General features: G+C 41.1%; 1 protein-coding gene across 20 annotated transcripts in view; it reads left to right on the forward strand.

Moving 5' to 3' along the window:
- LOC123774611 (eukaryotic translation initiation factor 4E transporter) overlaps window positions 1–22,051 on the forward strand; it is a 177,153-nt gene that overhangs the window by 40,603 nt on the left and 114,499 nt on the right. For 17 of the 20 annotated variants that reach the window (XR_011222652.1, XM_069303919.1, XM_045769074.2 and 14 more), the window contains exons 1-2: window positions 11,894–12,194; window positions 17,987–18,222. Coding sequence is in view for 19 of the 20 variants with exons in the window: in XM_069303919.1 (XP_069160020.1) it covers window positions 12,152–12,194; window positions 17,987–18,222 (279 nt within the window). In the remaining variant the exon portion in view is untranslated. Of the gene's footprint in view, window positions 1–11,893; window positions 12,195–12,362; window positions 12,483–17,986; window positions 18,223–22,051 lie in introns of those variants that run through there. The other 3 variants (XM_069303922.1, XM_069303921.1, XM_069303935.1) reach the window with 2 other exon arrangements.

Raw genomic sequence — 22,051 nt, forward strand, 5'->3', positions numbered from 1 at the left:
ACACATTAGGGGGGTTTATATTTATATGTATGCAGCCAATCAAACTACAGTAACTACATACATTGAAGAGGTTCCTTATCTTATAGTACAGCAGGTTAGTCCACCAGGTATAACTAGGGTGTAGACACCAAATTATCCTCTTTGAGGTAGCTTCCATATCACCCAGTAACTGGTGCACAAATCTTGCATCCTCGTCTTGACCTGTCAAAAGTGCGCTAGCTGTGAAGCCAGATACCTATATATGACAAGTATATCAGAGAAAACAGTACATGGAACATGAAGACCTGGCTTAATTACCTTTAGTATGAGGCGATTTCGCGTTCTAACCGGGTCACCCTATATAATGACATTAATGGCCACTAATGATAGATAATGGGTTTCGGAAAGAACACTTAACTTGATTTGTTGACAGCGTGTTGACAGATGGTACACCTTTGGTATCCATAACACTACGTCCAAGTAAAATTAACAGGAGCCGAATTTGCTCCCGTGTGAGCCTCTGGTCTCTATATAAACAATGGCTGCCCTCCTTCCCCCACTCTGACGCCTGGCTTACATTGTCCAGATTTCAGAACGTGATAGAAGGGTCACATTTACTCTACTTTAATATTGATAATTAAGTTAATTTATATAAGATGTTTTTATGATGGTAAAGTCCAAAGACTTATGTATTTAAGAATAATTCCCAGCAGAATAGCTGGTGAATTATAATAGTATGTGGTGATGATATCCCGTTTTCTTTAGACGGTAATTCCACTACAAGTTACGTTTTCTATGGGTAACTTGTTTATACAACACAGCTATTATCTGTATGATTATTAAATGGTGTCGGATTTTCCGACAGTACATTTCTTTTCACTGTTGGTGGTAATTCAAAAATCAATTCTCCAAAATTCATTTTTATTTCTAGTCTGACGCGACACTTGAGCGCGTTTCGTAAAACTTATTACATTTTCAAAGACTTTGGTTTACACATACACAACTGAATAGAACTTACACATCTCCGATTTGTTTATATCTACATTTGAGTGAGGTGGATGGGGTGAGGTGGTATTTAATAAGGTATTAATTTCATCAACACAAGACAGAACAGGAAACAATGGGTATTGAATAGAAGTGATTGTAGAAAGCCTATTGGTCCATATTTCTTGATGCTTCTATATTGGAGCGGAGTCTTGAGGTGGGTAGAATATAGTTGTGCATTAATTGGCTGTTGATTGCTGGTGTTGACTTCTTGATGTGTAGTGCCTCGCAAACGTCAAGCCGCCTGCTATCGCTGTATCTATCGATGATTTCTGTGTTGTTTACTAGGATTTCTCTGGCGATGGTTTGGTTGTGGGAAGAGATTATATGTTCCTTAATGGAGCCCTGTTGCTTATGCATCGTTAAACGCCTAGAAAGAGATGTTGTTGTCTTGCCTATATACTATATATAAAAAAAAAAAAAACAGTAATATAATAATGTAATATAATATATTTCATACATTAGATTTTTTTTTATATTCTTGCAAAGCCACTAACACGCACAGCGTTTCAGACAGTTCAATAATTTAACATATCAGGTAAGATGAAAAGGTACATTGTAGCAAGGCACTTGCTACAGCAAGTTATCAACAAATAACTACAATATAAATTGACAGAGGTGATTACACTTGTAAAAATTTGTCTTGAGTATTAATATTGGGGAAGTGAGGTAGTACAAAATGCAGTGTGAGTTTGAGGCACAAGGTAGGAAACTATGAGGATGAAATTAGATACTTTTTGGTTTTATTTTTGGATAGGGCAAGTTGGACAATTTTTAATTCATCGGGGAATGAGTTCCGAAGACTGTGTCCTTTTATTTGCATGGAGTGTTTGCACAGATTTAGTTTTACTCTGGGGATATAAAAGATATGGACACTGCTTTTGCCAAAAGAGGTGGGTTTACTGTGAGAAGAAAGTGTATGACTTAAGAGTTGCATCTAAGCTGCGCGCGCAATGAGCGGGGGTTACTTAAAGCACGCCTGCGTGGTCGGCACCTCCACCGCTCCTGTGCCAAGTAAGTCCACTACGGGCTCACCATAGCCCATGCTACTTGCCCCGCTCCTGTGCCAGGTAAGTTACAGGCTCACCATAGCCCGTGCTATTTGGAACTTGTTCCGAGTTGCTGAATCTATAGCAAACAACAACAGTCGGGACCTCCGTTCGCCCTTGACCGCAGCTGCTTCTCAACCATAACGCCCACCCTCCTCCCGGGATCCTCTGCATCCCCTGTTTTTTTTTTTTTTTTTACAGGGGATAATGCACAGGCAGGCTCAGGGGCCACTTCTGCTGTAACTTGCTAAGCATTTGTGTTATCTTTGGGGGGGGGGGGTGCTCCGCCAGAACCCCTATTGTGATAAGCAGATAGGTAAGAGATATATACCAAGAATTGTAATTAGGGTAAAATTTAAATAAATGAACATTTAATTACTAATTGTAAATGTAAATATTAATTGTAATTGATTTGATATATATTATTATTATAATTATTATTTATTATAATTATTATTATTCATTATAATTATTATTCATTATAATTATTATTCATTATAATTATTTCTTGTTATTATATTGAACCGCAGAAAATATTTACTTCTGGTGTGATACTCATGGGTTCTATTACACCTATCAAGGAAAAGTTTCAGATCAAGATTAGCATTTAGGAACAACCTACCTTACCCCTTTAATGTCAACCCATGTCTGTTATTTTTAAACAATGCTGTTTGTCGACCAAATTGTATTTTTGTTTTTTTTCTGTCATGTTCCCCCTTTTTTATTTTTTTATTTTCTCAACACATTTTATACTTTAATCTGAATTAGTATTAAGTTTTAGTCTTTAGTGTTTTTCCTGCCCGAAACGCTTTGCGTAATAGTGGCTTTAGGCATTGTATGTACTAGCTCTATCTATAAATTCATCAATTTTTGCATCACCCCTTGTTTGTATGTTTACCTAAATAAACATTTGAATTTGAATTTGAAATTTGAATATTGTGATGGGTCAGTAGCTAGGGATGGGAAGGCAGGATGTGGAGTCTTGATCAGGGAGTACACTGACATCGGCACTGTAGAGACTGTTATTGGCCGCCGCTTAACTGACATATTAATGTCTTTTCAACGCAGGCTGAACTCCAAGGTGTATTGCCAGGATTACAGGAAGTAGTCAAATGTGGTAAAAATGCCTGCTTCTTTATTGACAGTAGAGGAGCGTTAGTCTTTAAATAGCAGACGCCCAGTATACCAGAATATTGTGATAGAGTGTAGAGAGAATGTTAAGAAATTAGAACAAACTGGGTATAAAGTAAGATTCATGTGGATCCCTTCAGAGGTAGTTGGTGAGATAGCAAAGAGAGCCACGGAAAAAAATTCTTGTTGATGTTGTATGTCAAATAACCTTGAAACAAATAAAAACAAGAATCAAGATGATCCAAGAGGGTGAAGAAATGGTAAAGAGAATGGCAATGGTGGACAGAGTAACACAATTAAGACTTATTTAATAATAAATACAAATTCGTCCTTCACCTATGGTAGAGGAAAGTCTACTTGGAAGGATTCAGTTTACATAAGGAAGGATTCAGTTTAAGATAAGGATACAAATATATCTGGCAATACGGAGTTGATGTCAGTGAAAAAGATAAGGAGTGTAAATTATGCAGTATGCCGCACGCCCACACCTTAGAATATTACGTTTTAGAGTGTCAACTTATTGATAACTATAGAAATATGGAAATAAGTAGTGTACCACATCAAATTGTTTGGATGTGTGATAATGTTATGATAGTATACTTAGGAACTACAAGAATTTTGCCCCAATGAGTGTAACACTTATATGCTGTGCTTACTATATTAACCTGCAATGTTAAATGGGATTCTTGTACTGTGATTTGTGTATTTGTACTCACTGAATTTGTGCGCCCCTTGAGGGACTTGAAGTAGAGAGGGTAGAAATAGCCTAAGCTTCTCTATCCCTTTGAGATGTATTTCTTTCTTGTCTCAATAAACATACTTGAACTTTGCCATACTCTTTGCACTCAAATATATACACATCTCCAAACTTGACACGTTGGCACAATTGTAACGTGCTTGTGTCTGAAGCTATACACAGATACAACAAAGTTATTAATGATGATTCTACACGATTCTTCGCGGCAGGGGATCGTATTCCAGGGACCTGCCCGAAACGCTACGCGTACTAGTGGCTGTACAAGAATGTAACAACTCTTGTATATATCTCAAAAAAAAAAATGAAAATATGGTCCATTTCATATTCATTTTATCTCATGTTGACCTTTGAATCACGATAGAATAACGAGGTTGTAAACAAAATTATATAATTTAGTTAATGATTAGCGTATATTAAATTGTCTTTTCTCGTTATCCTAATTGTGTGATATAAATTGTGCCAATATCTGTCTTATCGCTCTAAATGTAAATTATACTTTACTTTTCTAATATATTTCATCTTTCAAACTATAATCTAAATATTACTCTATGCCTAAAATGTAAGTGTGTTAAAGATTGCCGTACACCTGCGTTAGTTCATTTCAATTTCTTTCCTTACTATGCACCCCATACTCATCCCGTGGGCGGTGGTGTAAAGGATTACAGAGGCACATAATCAGTTCAGGAACTGAACCCTCTAGTTCGTTTAGCTAAGCAAATAACAATCTTTTGACGCTAGTTACGAAATTATTAATGTTATATATACATGTACACATACTTAGCATACATGTACATATACATACGTATACATATATACATACACATACATATTTAATCACCCACACAAATACACACATCAATAATATTTTATGTCACAAGTGATTCAACAAGAGGCTCACAACAGTCACTATACAAAGCACTTTACATCTATGATGAGCCGCACAGTTACTAGTCTTGCTACACACCCACCCAACTGGGCGGCAGCTTTACAGTCATGTGCATGCATTACTTACAGTAAGCAAATTTTGGATACTTCTCTAAGATTTAGGGCAGCACATCATTATGAATTCAAATTCAAAAATTCAAAATTATGAAGAACTTACACATTTCTTGGACACTATTGATGGTGTTATCACCAAATTCCGCGATTTTTTCACATTCCATTATATAATGACGCAAAGTATGCGAATAGTTCTGCTGACAGAGTTTACATTTAGTCAAATCTACATCAGCAGATATTACAAATTCCCAGAGGTACTTGTAGCCGAGCCTAAGCCTAGCAGTGGTAACATAGTTCAGATATTAATGTAATGACTCGTATCAGTTATAACGAATATAGTTTCTGAACCTGATCCTGACAATTGATTTTATAAATCATTGACAAATGATACATTAGATCAGTGCTATTCAACCTGGGTGGACAGTCCACCTTATAGTGGACGAGATTAAGTGAGGGGTGGACAGCTGTCTAGGGGTGGACGAGATCCTCACCTGCACGTGTCTGTATAATATAAACCCTGTTGCAGTTGGTGCAGCAATTGATGCAACAAGAAAATATGTTTCAAATCAAGATAAAGCTGCATCACAGGACTTCACAGAGGAAAAGGAGGTTTCCAAAAAGGATGCATCATCTTCACATAAAAAGCGACAAAAACGGTGGAATGATGAGCACATTGTATTTGGATTCTTCCGGCCAGTACATGAAGCTTCAAATCCCTTCCCACCGATTGATTGATGAAGATTAAGCCACCCAAAAGGTGGCACGGGCATGAATAGCCCGTAAGTGGTTGCCCTTTTGAGCCATTACCAGTATCAATAGATGATACTGGAGATCTGTGGAGGTGCGACTGCACCCTGCGTGACGGGAGATGTCTCCCGTCTGCCCTCCCACCAGGCAAGTGCTTCTTTTGTAATGCCACGTACAGTAATGAAAATGTTGTTCCTTCAAAACTTGCACGGTATTTAAAGACGAAGCATCCTGAACACCAAAACAAATCAAAGCAATTTTTGGACGCAACTTTGGAAGCATACTTGAAGAAACATTCGACCTTTAAAAGTCAAGTTAAGCCCTCTGACATGAAAGCACTTACTCTTGCTTCTCTTAAGATGACACACATCGTTCTTCAGAAAAAAGTCATTCACTGAACTTGAAAATGTTTTACTGCCTTGTCTTGAAATAGCAGCTGACCTAATACATGGAGGGAAAGATGCAGAGAAGAAAGTGAAGCAGATTCCGTTGTCTGATATTATAATAAGTCATCGGTGTGTGATGTTAACAGATGACCTGAAGGAACATCTTGTTAAAAAATTGCGTCAAGCCGCTTCGTTTGGCATTCAGCTGGGAGTAGAAACAACAGTTGGACCTAAAACTGGGCGTACAAACAACAGCTGGACCTCCAACTGGGCGTAGAAACAACAGCACACAACATTTTTCAGAAACTTCATGATTTCATTATTGAAGAGGGCATTGACTGGTCAAAATGCAAGTCTGTTACTACTGATGGTGCAAAGGCAATCAATGTGCCTTGACATCAATGTGTCAGTGCAATCAATGTCATTGTAAAAAAATCCAAGCGGTCTTACCATTTTGTGTCGCAATTCACTGCGTGATTAACAGGGAAGCGTTAGTGGCAAAGCGACTGAATACAAATACAAATATTTATTTAGGTAAAGTACATACATACAAGGTGAAATACAAAAGTTGATGGATTTATAGATAGAGCTAGTACATACAATGCCTAAAGCCACTATTATGCAAAGCGTTTCGGGCAGGAAAAACACTTAAGACTAAAACTTAATACTAATTGAGATTAAAGTATAAATTGTGTTGAGAAAAAGATGCAAAAAATTAAAAATGGGGGGAAGGGAACATGGCAGAAAAAAAGCAAAAATACAATATGGTCAACAAAGAGCATTGTTTAAAATCGTAGACATGGGTAGACATTTAGGGGTGAGGTAGGTTACATTGAGTTAATTAGGTGGTACTTAGTTTTTATCTTAAACTGGTTGGGAGAGGTACAGTCTTTAACATAATTGGGAAGATCATTCCACATTCGAGGTCCCTTGATTTGTAAAGCATTTCTAGTTTGACTAAATCGTACTCTTGGAATATCAAATAGGTATTTGTTTCTGGTGTGGTGCTCATGGGTTCTGTTACAACCTTCTAGGAAGCTTTTAAGGTCAGGATTGACATTACAGTTCAGTGTTTTATATATAAAAAATACACATGAGAGGATGTGCAGTGACTTAATATCTAACATATTCAGAGATTTGAGTAGGGGTACCGAGTTATGTCTGGGGCCAGAGTTAGATATTGTCCTAATAGCAGCTTTGTGTTGAGTAATTAGAAGACGTAAATGATTATGGGTAGTAGAACCCCAAGCACAAATACCATAGTTGAGATAAGGATAGATGAGAGAGTAATAGAGTGTCACCAGGGTAGGGCGAGGTACATAATATCTGATCTTAGAAAGAATGCCAACAGTTTTTGAAGCTTTTTTTGATATATTTAGAATGTGTCCCTGGAAATTCAGCTTGTGGTCAATGAGAACGCCAAGGAATTTGCCAGCTACTTTGTTACAAATTTGGGTATTGTTAATCCTGAGATTTATTTGATTTGAGGATTTATTACCAAACAAAATATAGAAAGTTTGTCAATATTGAGGGTGAGATTGTTGGCAGTTAGCCAAAGATGGACTTTATTTAGCTCAGTATTCACTGTGACATTTAGAGCAAGGGGGTCAGGACTGGAATAAATGAAGGTTGTGTCGTCAGTTAGTTTAGTTCATTTATTATGCACCCCATACCCATCTTGTGGGCGGTAGTGGAAAGGGTTACAGAGGCACATAATGGGCTCAGGGACTGAACCCCACAATTCATTTAGCTAAGCAAGTTACAATCTTGATGAGCTAGTTACAAAATTCAATATAAGTCATCACATCAACAATGGGTTCGAGATCGACCTCAAGTACAGGTTCTAAATTAAGCAACTGACATATGTGGAAAGCTAGTGTCAAAATTTATATGTTTGTCCTGCACACCGCCCCCCATCCAGTGGGCAGCGGTGGATAGGTTACAATCACTAAGTTACTACCTACAGTTAGCAAACTGGGGATATTTGGCTAAAATTTCTGGTAGCAGATCATTTTGAATGAAATATTGACACATCGCTGGAACATGGGTTATAGAATTGTCTCTAAATTCACGTATCTTTTCGCACTCCATCACATAGTGACGGAGGGTGTGCGAATAATTTTGTTGACACAGTTTACATTTGGTCAGGTCTACATCAGCAGATAATGAGAATTCCCAGAGATACTTGTAACCGAGTCTAAGCCGAGCAGTAGTAACATCTAGATGTCTGCTGATTTTATTGGATGATCCATAGATGTGTGGCTTCTCTTGCATGATAGTATGATGATAGATGGAATTACTGGTGTCAATTTCACTTTGCCTCAGATCTACAAGATCTTGTTGAAGTTCTCGGTGTACTGCTGCTCTCAGATTGCTCATTGACAATCCAAGGTTGTCAGCAAATAGAATTGGTTTGAGATGTTGGGAGGCATTTGGAAGGTCATTAATGTCGATGAGAAAGAGGAGAGGGGCCAAGTATGCTGCCCTGGGGAACACCAATGTTGATGGGTAGGGTGGGAGAAATTGTATTATTCACAGAAACACATTGGAGCCTGTCAGTAAGGTAGGATTCGAGGTATTGTAGGGAGTGACCTCTGACTCCATAATGATGTAATTTAAGAAGAAGGTTTTGGTGGTTGACAGTGTCAAAAGCCTTACGCAGGTCCACAAATAACCCAACAGGGAACTCATTCTTATCAAGAGCTGCATGTATCAAGTTAATCATACTAATAAGTGCATCGTTAGTGCTTTTTTGGGTCTGAAGCCATATTGACAAGAACCAAGTATATTGTGTTTGGCTAGATAAGAGTAAAGCTGCTTGTAGATAAGTTTTTCAAATATTTTAGACAAGTTTGGCAGAATTGATATAGGTCTGAAGTTGTTAACATCAGTGGGATCACCATATTTGTGGACAGGGGTTACTCTCGCTTGTTTTTAAATATCTGGAAAGGTTTGGAGTTCAAGTAATTTGTTGAAGAGCAATGCAATGGCAGGAGCTAAAAATCTGGAGGCTTTTTTATAAATAAGAGTTGGTATCTCTTCAAGGGCTCTAGACTTGGTTTTAAGGGAAAGGATTATGTCAGTAACATCAGTGGAAATAGTAGGCATTAGGTACAGAGACTGTGGATAGTTACATGTAAGATAGTCCTGAATATTAGCACTGGAAGATGGAATATCATTTGCAAGGGATGACCCAATGAAAGAGAAGAACCTATTGAACTCAAAAGCAGTATCAGAGGCTGAGAGCTGACCATCATTATTTGACAGGAGTATTGGATTGTTATTTAAAATCTTCTTTGATCCCAATATTTGTGAAATTGTGCTCCATGTTTTCTTAATGTTGCCCTTTGTGTGGGTAAATTTATCTTCGTAGTATTTAATTTTGGCTGTCCTAATTATTTTAGACAGCAATGATGAGTAATTCTTTGAAAATTCTTTGGAGACGATTCCTAACCTATACTTCTTCTCAAGAATGAATGAATGAAACTAGAAATGCTAAGGAGAAAAGTTACTTTGAGCTTCTACTTGATTATGTTGTCAAAATGGTTAATCATTGCGCACATACAAAAAAGCATAGAATGTTTCGTGAGTTGTGTAAGGACATGGAAGCTAATTTCACAAAACTCTTCCTTCATACTGAAGTACGTTGGCTATCTCGGGGTAAAGTTCTTAATCGAGTGTTTGCATTGAGAGAACAGCTCTGTGTTTTCTTTACTGAGGAAGCAAACCCCATGGCAGTTAAATGTCAGGATGTGCTCTGACTAGCAAAATTGTCTTACATGGCGTCAATCTTCGATCATCTGAACAAGCTAAACATCAGTCAGCAAGGCAAAGGTGGGGATATTTTTACAAGTATAGGGGAAAATAAATGCATTTAAACTGAAGGTGAAAAAATGGAAAAGCAATGTAGAAAAGAGGTGCTTTTCTGATTTTGAATTATTTGACTCATTTAAGAGAGAATGTGGCTGGGAACATGGTATGCAGGCAACAGAGCAGACACTGGAGGTACATATGTCACACTTAGTTATCAGACAAGAAAACCTTGACTTATATTTCCCAGACAGTGAGAATGACCAGCTGACCTCCAACATGTGGATGCTTAATCCCTTCACAGATGAAGGAACTGATCATTGTGATGCTCTTTTGGAGCTTCGAGCGGATTATTCACAAAAAACAGTTTTAAAGACATTTAGCCATCCTATGAATTTCTGGGTTACCCTGCTTGATGTTCCAGAGTACAAGGATCTAGCTGAGCAGACAATAGCCATATTTGTACAGATGCCAATATCATATTTGTGTGAACAAGGGTTCTCTAGTTTAGTTTTGGTGAAGACAAAGAAAAGGAATGCAATCCTGAACTTGGATCCTCTCATGTGAGTTGCACTTGAAAATCGTCTGACACCTCGATTCAACCTAATAGCAGACAAAGTGCAACAGCAGCCAAGCCACTGATTTTTTTTAAAGGCTAACTATTTGTTTTATTTATTGATACCGTACTAAATATAGCAAACATTGTCTGCAATTTTACTTTAGTGAAGGAAAATGCGTCTAAATGGCATGCTTAATGTTATCTTGTGTATTTTGAGCCTCTTAGTTTGAGATGGGGTGTGTAAATATATGGATGAATATGTAAAAGTTAAATAAAAAATAAGAGAAATTGCTTTTTTCTGTTTCCATAGTCATAGAAATGATATGAAACATAGATTTTAAATATTAAAAAATGAGATTTTTAATGAGACTTTTTTGGAGTGGGGGTGGACAGCTTCTACTTAATCACTAGGGGTGGACGACATTAAAAAAGGTTGAACACCACTGCATTTGTTAATTAAAGTGATTAAATGCTGTACTATTATTATGACTTAGATTAATCATGTTTCCGTCACCTCCCACAGGATGGGTGTGGTGTGCACGATAAACAAATTAGAAATATGTATAATTGGCTCGATAAACTTACTTTCACTCTTTGTGTTAGGCCTCTTAAGGTCAATGTTATGTTAATTTGACAAACTTTGAAGATACTTTTGGTTCATGTTAACAAATTATTTAACTAGCTCTTTACTTCCATAACTAATTAATTAGTTAAACGAATTTGGGGGTTAGTTCTTGAACTTATTATATGTGCCTCGAACCTTTATTTCCATTTCCGCTGGCAAGATTGGTATAAGTGCATAATAGACGAAGTAAACTAATTACCGAAGGACTGTATAACGGTGCTCTCTGACATCAACTGTGTTTTCTTTTACTAATCAACGTGTTTAATATTTGTTTTAATATGTAGGAATGACATTTATTTAAATATTATCAAGAAAGTACAATGGGCTATTTTATTTACAAACTCTGACGTGTAGATGGTGCATTGTCAGAAAGCCAGACATAAAAAAAACAAATTGTCTGCTTCAGAGGATGGCAATCACAATAGGAAGAGGACTGCAAGTGTGAGCGTGAGTAAAGCGTGAGCTAGTAAGTACCTAAGTCTACCTCAGTCTAGCTTTCAGTGAGTACTCACCTAGTTGTTCTTGCGGGGGTTGAGCTCTGGCTCTTTAATCCCGCCTCTCAACTGTCAATCAACTGGTGTACAGATTCCTGAGCCTATTGGGCTCTATCATATCTACATTTGAAAGTGAGCGCAAGTAAGTGAGCAAGCGTGAGGGTGTGTAAGTCAGTGAGCAAGCAGGAGAGTGTGAGCGAGTGAGAATGTGTGTGAATAAATGAGTACGTGTGTGAGTAAATGGGTATGTGAATGAGTGAGTGCGCGGGTGGGGACCGCGCAGGTATTCAAACGTCCCGCGCGAGGCCTCACTCCTCCCGCCGCCACTAGAGCACCTCCTACAATTTTCGTCATCCGGGAATCTACCGCCATATTTCTATTTTTGCATCAGTGTCCGTTGTTTATGTGACTGTATTTGCCAACGTTTCTGCGATGCCCACACCTTTCTTCGTCCGTGTGTAGTGTAGACTTCTTCGGTGTGAAAGGAGAACTGTAGTGTGTATATTTAAGTATATTATAGCCAGGGTAACAGCTGCTGTCATCGCCGACTTCCAGCCTTGTATTTCCAGTCATGTCAACGAAAGCCAAACAAGAAGGGGATCCCACCGATGATGGTAATGTAACACTCCGCTCACCACTATTGTCAGGACTGGTGGATGGGCAGTAGTTCCCCCCTCTGTGATGGAATGTTTGTACAAGAGAAGTGAAAGTTGGTTGATGGTGTGTTGTTGAGGCAGCAGTGTTGAAGGTCTTGGTGGTAAAGGTCTGCTCTTCACACTTAAGTCTTGACAAGTCTAGCCTTGTTATCCAAGTACACTTCAGTTGCACTTGTCAGATTAGCTACCTGTTACGCTGTACTACTAGTCCACACCGCGAAATGCCACTTCAGTTAATTTTATACGGTATTTTTAGAGGTCTATGTACTATTTTTATAATCTATATCTAAAATTATTAATGTTCTTAACTATAAAGTTTTGGTAAAGCCTGGCTGCTGGTGGGTTGGTGCAGTGGTAGCCTAGAGTATGGGGTGAGCTACAGTACATAATTAGCTAACTATAGTTTACTGGTGGTTGTCTGATGCTCTGTGATGGTCAAGTTTACCTTGACAAAAGATAACATTAACACTACATTGTCTTAATTGAATCCAGATGCCTTAATGTTCTAAAAGGTTAAGCGACACAAGTATGATTCATAGATAATATAAATATACATACTGTTTATTATAAATGTGGTTAAATTTGATATGGAATGTTCAGTGACCGAAGTGGATTGGTCTTGCCTTCACTTTAGCAACATTTTTCTAAAACAATTATTACAGACAAAATATTGCCAGTCCCAAGTTTTATACATGTTAGTGAGACTAATCACAGCAGTTTTGTTTATAATGTAATGTCTACAATAGCCTTGTGGGCTGTTTGTCAAATGGTGCTTTTTTTTTATATATACCAGGTAGACTATACGTCAGCTTCTCAAGATGAAGTATACAAATATTTTTTATTGCATTTACCAAATTGACATTTCATGAACAGTGTTTTTGTTAAATGTTTGGGTTAATTAAGGCAGCACCAATCAGTGAGTGAACTGCTGTTCATCTTGTATTTTGATATGCTGCACTCGGCGAGTATTGCACTGTCTGGATGTGTTCTGGTCTAATATTCTGTGGATAATGAAACCTTTGTATCAAATGCAGCATAAAAGGTTTGGCAAATACATTACATATGATGGTGACATCTTATGCATTGTCAGTTTTCATGTTTTGTTTATTGCTGTAAATAGATCTGAAGTGTATACAATATATATACCTTATTAGGGGGGCCCTGACTGCTGAGTGGACATCGCTTGGGATTCGTAGTCCTAAGGTTCCCGGTTTGCTCCCTGGCGGAAGCGGAAACAAATGGGCAGTGTTTCTTTCACAGTGATGCGCCTGTTCACCTAGCAGTAAATAGGTACCTGGGAGTTAGACAGCTGCTATAGGCTGCTTCCTAGAGGTGTGTAACAAAAAAAAGGATGCTTGGTTGAGGACCAGGCCACGGGGATGCTATCCTGTTAGTAATTGTTCACTACAAACATTATTTTTGTCTTGAGGTCTAATACACACTATTAGGCTAGGCATGGATATTATAAGTTAGGTTGTGTTAAGTTGGGCAGTCTTCTATATTCAGTAACCAAGCAAACTATACTCTATGATTGGCAGTAGTGTGCAAACCACTACTATGTATTATATTCACTTTTATTAAAAGTATTTTTGTACAGTTTGCAGATCTATTGTGAATGTTAGTTTAGGCCTATTGGCTAATTTAATATTAGGCTTGTATCCAAATGATGAATGGACTTCAGTACAGTGGTCTGTCATCAGGCAGATGTCACTATCAGGCGGATGATGAGTAAAATGAGGCATAGGTGATGGGGTATAATGCTCGTAATTTAGAGTCCAATGCCGCTTACGCCTGATTTTACTCATCATCTGCTTGATGACAGCATTTAAAAATAGATCCTGCCTTAAAAACCTGCTCACATTTTTGGAAACAGTAACCAGCTACTCAAAGAACTTCCAGTTGATGTATAATTGGATTTTGTTAATGCCTTTGATAAGGTACCACATGAAAGGCTGGCAAGGAAGTTAGACACATGGAATAAATGGAAGAATACTAGAATGCACAAAATAATAGTTAGAACAAAGAAAACAATTGTGCTAAATGGGAACGAATTTGATAGGGGAAATGGGGTAAGTGGGGTACCACAAGGGTCCATTGGGCCAACCCTTTTTTGTGATGGACATTAATGTTATGAAAATATTACATCATCAGACCACATCATCAAATTTGCAAATGACACAGATTTATGGTAAAGTGGGAAATGATAATGCTATTGAAGCCTTACAGAGAGATCTACATGAACTCCATAAATGGTCAAAAAACTGGCAAATGCTTTATAATATTGACCCTGCATATATGGGGCATAATAACCCACACCACAACTACCAAATTAATAACATTACAGCAGATTGATGAAGAAAATGACCTTGGAGTAAAAATCTACCACTCGATGAAAGTTGCACAGCAGGTGGGGCAGCTGTCAAAAAAGCTAACCAAACCCTTGGAATAATCATGTATCTTTGACTTTAGGGAAAAGGTAGTGATTCAGTTGTATAAATCTTTGGTGTGCCCCTATTTGTATTACTGTATCCAAGCATGGAAATCACATCTTCAGAAGGACAGATCTGCTCTGGACAAAGTGCAACATTGGGCAACAAAAATCATTCCAGAGCTAAGTCAACTCGCATATGAAGAACGGCTGAGAGCCACAGGGCTAACAACAACAATGCAAACCAGGCATGGCAGAGTGGATCTCATTGAAACTTAAAATACTAAACAATTTGGAAGATAATGATCTGGAAAATTTCTTCAAAATGTCAGATGTAACAAACACAAATCAATGGTTTCAAACTCAACAAGCCACAATGTAGGACTGAGAACAAGAGGTGCTTTTTCACCCACAGGGTTATAAACCCATGGAACCGCCTACCCACAGAAACTGTAAAGGTCAAAACTGTTAACTTTTAAAGTACAGATGGAAAATAACATACAGGCAAATGGGGTGGGGGGGGAGGTACCTTCGACAAACTGCTGGCTTGCTGTCCTTGTCGAGGTTACTTGTGTTAGTGGCCCTAGGGTAAATTCAGGTAAATCAGCTCAAAACTGAAGGTCTCGCCTGGCATTCCGCGAGCGCTATGTCATGGGTTCGTATCCTGGCCGGGGAGGATTTACTGGGCGCAATTCTTTAACTGTAGCCTCTGTTTAACGCAACAGTAAAATGTGTACTTGGAAACACATGTGAAAAATGTGAAAAAACGATTCTTCGCGGCAGGGGATCGTATTCCAGGGACCATAGGATTAAGGACTTGCCCGAAACGCTATGCGTACTAGTGGCTGTACAAGAATGTAACAACTCTTGTATATATCTCAAAAAAAGAATGTAGATGGTATTGTGTATTGATGTGTGTGTTCACCTAGCAGTAAATAGATACTGTACCCGAAAGTTGGATAATTATTGTCCTAGTGAGGGTCAGTAGTTGGTCAAGTGAGACCTCGTTAAGCCTAAGTATAGGCTTCTTGTCCCAGACAGTGGAAAGCCATTTGGTGTACTGTATACTGTATATATAATCTGTAAATTCAGTACAATTGTTAGCTACAATTAATTTATATGGGTAAATGTGTTGTAGTTAGGTTAAAGCATTTGCTATTCAACAGTACCAATATTACCAGTCTTTACTAGTACTGTACTATCAATTGGAACTAACTAATATTATCTGATTTATTTAGTCCTAATAGTGTGCATTAGACCCCAAAAATCAAAGCTAGTGGTGAATGATCACTCAATTCATATATATAGGGTTTAAACTCCAAATTGTGTTTCCTAGGACATTTGTAATTACAGTATCAATAAACAAGGCTTTACAAGAATGTAATTACTATGCTATGTATCCTCACAATCCCAGTGTACCTTCTTGGATATATAAATAAATAAATAAAGTATGTGTGTTTTGTTACTGCTTGGGGTAGATGTTTCTTGTGTAGAATTAAATTCTTTATTATCCAAGAACACGAAACATTGGGTATAAACTGGATAAGTTTACATTTCGGAAAGACCTGGGTAAATGCTGGTTCGGTAACAGGGATGTTATGTGGAACTAGTTGCCACGGGGTGTGGTGGTGTGGTCCCTTGATTGTTACAAGTGTGGATTGGAAATGTGTGAGTGGGATTAGGTGGTTATAAATAGGAGCTGCCTTGTATGGGCCAATAGCCCTTCTGCATTTACCTTTATTCATATGCTCTTATGTTCTTATTCAGTAAAACATCTTATTTTTTATTAGACATTAAGTTATTTTTAATGGATATTCATCATGGTACTGTAATTTTTTATTACATAGTATATTCTTTGTGGTATTGGATAGCTATTTTTCATTTGATATGCAAATTCCTTTTAATTTGGAAGGAGGTGGAATATTATTCCATACCTTACAAAAGCAAATTTGCTTCAGATAGCCTAATGAACATAAAATTGCAGGCCTGTTGGCCTATACAGGGCAAGTCATATTTATACCCATCTAAACTTGCTCATATGTTGACCAAACCACACACTAGAAAGTGAAGAGACGACGACGTTTCGAGGGCTCATTTCGTTTCACGGGGCTCTGTCAGCTATCCTCTTGCTAAAACTCTGACACCTTACCTTGGCACTTTTTCTCCTGCCCACCTTCGTCACTCTCAGGACTTCATAGAAAGACTACCCTTCTGTAAGATGCTTAGTCTTGATGTTGACTCTGTTCACTAATGTTCCCCTTAATGACGTTCTCTCTCTCCTTAGACAGAAGGCAACTGAGGGCCTTCTTCCTCTCCTGCTTCCCACTGACATTTTCCTCGAACTTATTAGACTCTGTGTTAACTCTTAACACTCTTTCAACAGTAAATATTACACTCAAACTTTCAGTGTCGCTATGGGTTCCCCCCTCTTCCCTGTTCTTGCCAATTTCTATATGGAATACTTCGAAACTGTTCTTCCTTCTATTGATACTCTTCCCTCTCTCTGGCTTTGCTATGTTGATGACATTTTTACTTTATGGCCTCATGACCTTAGTCTTTTTCAGCCTTTGCTCTCCTCTGAATGGGAATCTAATTCCCTCCTTCCTTTTCTTGACGTTGTGATGGGTTGTGGTATCGCAGCTATACTGAACCAAGATGGTATGGCTCTCCCTCACACAAATAAAAAAAATGCTGCTATTGGCCTTGCAGTGTGTAAGTCGCAGGTGGAAACAAATGAAAATCGTCAAATAAATAAACGATTTACTGAAATCGTTTTTAAAGATTTCGATTTTAAAGATTCGCAGACACGACTTTTAAAGTCGTGTCTGCCACAGGGTATACCATCCTCAATTACCCATGAACAACAGTTTAATACTGTATGTAGGTTTTATTAAGTTTCAGTAAATTGTGTACTGTTCTGTATACAAATTTTTACAGGCCAATGTCACTATTCCATATGTAAAAGGAATTAGATTTTTAATTAATATTTTACTTTGAACATGTGTGAAAATTTGTAGTGCAAAATCTTTCTGAATTGATTCCCAAAAATATATACATTTTTTAAACTAGCCTGAAATATTTTGACATTATTTGATCAGTTCATGTTAACATACATTGCTGAAAGATGGATATAGATAATCTATATTTATATTTCAGGGGTGGTGGTATCCCTTTCCTGTACAGTAAATGCAGTACTTTTAAATTAGAGATAGTATTTTTATGAATATTCAAAGAAGGTTGCAAGTTTTTCAAATTTATTTCAATAGTTATAAGATAAAATGGTTTAAAATATGTATACTATGTATTTGCCTTTATTTTACAGAAATGAATATAGAGTGTCCTGATATGTGGTCTAGTCATCAGCATCAGGAGGAAGACGGGGATGATGGGAGCAGTGGTGGTGGAGGCCGGGACTCCTCCACACCCTCTTCTAAGCCAGAGGAAGGAGATACATCTGCCTCTTCATCAAACTCCAGTGGGGGAGAATCCCAGAAGGGAACTGCACCACCTTCCAGCTCCTCTTCTCCACAGAATCTTCCTCAGTGGCAGTACTCTAGGGTATGCTACATAAATGTTTTGGACCACCATTTCTCCATCTTTTCTGGGGGAAGCCCCTTTGGCTCCCTGGAGCCAACTAGGCTGATATGCTAATGTCAGACTTTGGCATCAGTCATGTGTGTGGAGTTCAATGGGCCTACCGGGGACCACGAGCCAGAACCTGGCCCCCTCAGAAGAGGCAAGGGGAGCAATGGCCTATAGAAACCCCAGTGTGGATGGAAGCATTCTATGTCTGCCATTGACCGGGTCAGGCACCCAGAAAGGTAAGCATTCCAAAACAAACCCCTATTCTGGTGAAAATATTGCTACCTAAAGCCGAACAAATGGATAGAACTCCCCTAAACGAAACGAGCAAACAGTCATGACGTCACACATCGCCACGCCGCTGTCTGCACAGCTCCCCCCTCCGTGGGAGGGGGAAGGGGGAGTCCCAGACCCCACATGCCAGCTATCCACCCTTCAGTTCTCAGGCTGATGCTAGAGGTGGAGGTTGTGTGCTTGGCTCCAGAGTTTTCAGCACTGTGCTTATAGTGTGGTGGCTGTCTTCGAGGGGTGCAAAAGCCAGGAGTTATTCTACGGTACTCGGGCTGCATGTGCCTAGGGTTCTCGTCCCTGGGTGCCCTGTAAGTACTGCCCTTGGGGCTTGGAGTTACCTTCCACAAGCTCCTTGGAACCCGCCTCTGCTAGGTCCTCTTACTGCTCAGTTTTTTGGCCACCCTTTGGGTGCTTTGGGGTTTTGTCTTCCTTGTTTACCTTAGGGTAAGAGGCAGTTTGCACTGGTGGGGCGCAGGGTGCTGCACAGCTTTTTACCACTCACAGCGGCCGGCTCTGTTCCTTGGGGTACGTTGTCCTCTTACAGGGTTTTGTTTTTCTTTTTCTTTTTGCTGGTGGGGGTGGGGGGGGGTCTGCCTTGCTTCCCCAATTATGTCTGACCTGTGTACGGCTTTTTTCTGGAGGAGCCCCTGCTAGGTTCCCGTGAGTGTACACGTCCCTTGGGTTCAGCTTATAGATAGTTGTGGGCGCTGGTTAGCAGTACCCTGCCTGGGCGTGAGTGCCTTTTGGTAAATGCTCAGGACCCTGGGAATCCACAAGGGGGGCATGTGGGTCCGATGGATGTGTCCCCGGAGTCCTCTCTCACTTTGTGCGAGTTCCAGGGTTGCTCGGTCCCCTTGATTCAAGGTGATCCTCACGGTTTTTGCCTCTGTCACGCTGCCTGTTGGGTTGGTGACACTTTCGACCCTGAGTCCTGCGAGTTCTGTTACTTGCTAGTCAATTTACCCAGTCTAATGATGATCTTCTACGGGTACAGGCAGCGCAGGCATTGCACGTACGCTGTCGGCTGTTGCAACGCTCTCGGTTGGTTGCTCACCCGGATGCCCTGAGGCTGCCCTGTTTTGCCTATAGGGACCCGGACATGAGGAATGGGAGTCGCTTCGACCCTGGTTCAGTTTGTGCCCCTCGTCCTTCCCCTTTGGTGGTTCGTTCTGGTTTCCATCCCCCCCCCCCCCCCCCTGCTTCCAGCTCTAAAGCATCTGAGGGATTCGGAGTCAAGGCAGGTTTTAGATGGTCTTGAGTCTCGGGCGGTCTTGGGGGATGTCCCTTTCCATGTGGCGACGGAGGTCTTCGAGTTTGATCCCCCAGCCGAAGCCTCTGGGTCTGACCAGTGGGCCCCCTTCTCTTCGGCTTACTCAGCTGCGCCAGCTTTTTCTTTAGGGGCCGGTGCTTTGGGGGATGATTCGGCCCCAGATCCCGTGGAGGGGGATCCTGGGACTAGGGAGGGGCTGACTTGGGGCCTTGGGCCCCACTGGACCCTGCCTGGGTTTTTATACCCTTGGAGTGGGGCTTATTGTTACAAGAGAAGTGAGGTTCTCTTTATTTTCCCCTCTGTGTACTACTTGGATATGGTGTTTGCCCCTCCCCGTGTTCGGTTCTGTCCCCCCTCGGGTGCGGTGTTTCCGTCTTTCTGGAGGTTTTCGGCTTCCCCCATCCAACCGTCTTCGGTGTGGGCGGCCCTAGCGGCTTACCTCGTGCGTGACCCCGGATTACGCCTTGGTGATGGATCCGTCGTCTTTCAGGTTTGGGACTTGGTACTCTTTCTGGGTCCGTTACGAGGTTCCGGAGTTGTCCTGGCTGGTGGACTGTCCTGTCTTGCATTGGAGGCCTGGCTTTCTTTCTGTTGTTCCCACACGCTTGAGTGGCACGAGGTTTCGACTGTGGTTCAGGTTTTCCTGGGGGGTGACCTTGAGCACCTCAATGAGTGCTTGTTTGCTCCTGCCCTTTCCCGGGATGTTAGTGTTCTGCAGCTTCATGTGCAGGTTCCCTCCCTTTCGGCTGCGCAGGTGGCCAAGAATTTGCGCTCCAGGGGGCCTCTTGGCATCGGCCTTGCGCTAATTTTTCCATCCTGGAGCTGTCTTCGGACTGGCTTGGGGAGGATGTGGTGGCGCTTGGGGTCGTTCCGGGGTCTGGTGCCTTGGGCTCGGCTGCTCGCGTGTCAGCTGCTTTGTTGAAGCTGTTTGTGCTGATCTTGCAGGATGTGGTTGCCGAGTTTTATGCTTCCCGGCTCGAGTGTCGACAGGCCGTGCTTGCCTCCTCTCTGGAATCGGCCTGGGCCCTGGCTCTTAGGATGTCTTCGCCCTTTTGTCCTCTTTTTGCTCCGGGAGCCGTAGTGCAGTATATTCTGGCTGCTTTGGCCAGTTGCTGTCCGATGTCAGACGTGTTGGTTCTCCGGGGGGTCCCGGGGCCTACCCGGAGGGGTTGTGCCAGGGCTCGGGGTTCATCTCGTGGTAGGCCACTGGCGCCGGGTTCAAGCTTGGCTCCGTCTTCGGTTGTGCCTTCGGCTGGTTGGCGCGGTGTTTGCCCTGTGCTGGGTTCTGGGTCTCATAAAGGGCACTGGCCCCTTCGCGGTTCACCCCATTGAAGGGGCAATGAGGGGGAGGGGGCTTGCGCTGTTCCCTCACGCCTGGTCCCATGATTTGTGGGCATTTCGGGTCATTTCATTTGGCCTGCGGTGGTGTTGGGTGGCCCCTCCTCCTTCGGGGGGTTCGGGGCTGGCGGGGTAGGCTTCTTCTGTGCTCCGTTGACTCGTCTTGGAGTGGGTTTACTTGGGCGTCGTCGAACCGACGTCGCCCCTCGGATGGGTTTCCCGTCTTGTTTCCAGTGCCGAAACAGTACTGTGCAGACCTGAAGTTCATTCTGGACTTGTCCTGTCTGAACCCCTGGGTTCATTGCCTCTCCTTTTGGTTGACTACGCTGTCTCAGGTTCGGCTCCTGTTGGAGCTGGATTCTTGGATGGTGTCCTTGGACCTCCGGGATGCTTATTGGCATGAACCAATTCATCCGGGGTTCAGGGACTGGCTCGGTTTTGTTGTGGGGCGTCAAGGTTACTGCTTTCGTTGTATCCCGTTCGGGTTGAATCTGGCGCCTTGTGTGTTCACACGCCTTACACGAGTCATCGTGGCCCGTCTGCATCTTTTAGGTGTTCGGGTGTTGTCCTACCTCGACGACTGGTTAGTTTGGTTTCCCAGACAGTCCATTTGTATGCTAGCCAGGGATTTGGTTCTTTCCCAGCTCGCCGGGTTCGGGTTCTTGGTGAACTGGAAGAAGTCCTATCTGGTGCCCTTCAAGGTTTGGTCATGGCTGGGTCTTGTGTGGGACTCTTGAAAAGATTCCTTGTCTCTTCCTCCGGAGTCTCTCCTCTGGCTGCAGTCCCGCTTGCGCCTGTTTCTGGGGGGCTCCCGGGTCACCCGACAGTTACTCGAGGGTTTGTGACGGAGCCTGAACTTCACGATGTTGGTCTACCTGCCGGGTCGGGTTTGACTTCGTCGGCTGT

Source organism: Procambarus clarkii, chromosome 51 (assembly GCF_040958095.1).
Source record: "Procambarus clarkii isolate CNS0578487 chromosome 51, FALCON_Pclarkii_2.0, whole genome shotgun sequence".
Lineage (NCBI taxonomy): Eukaryota > Metazoa > Arthropoda > Malacostraca > Decapoda > Cambaridae > Procambarus > Procambarus clarkii.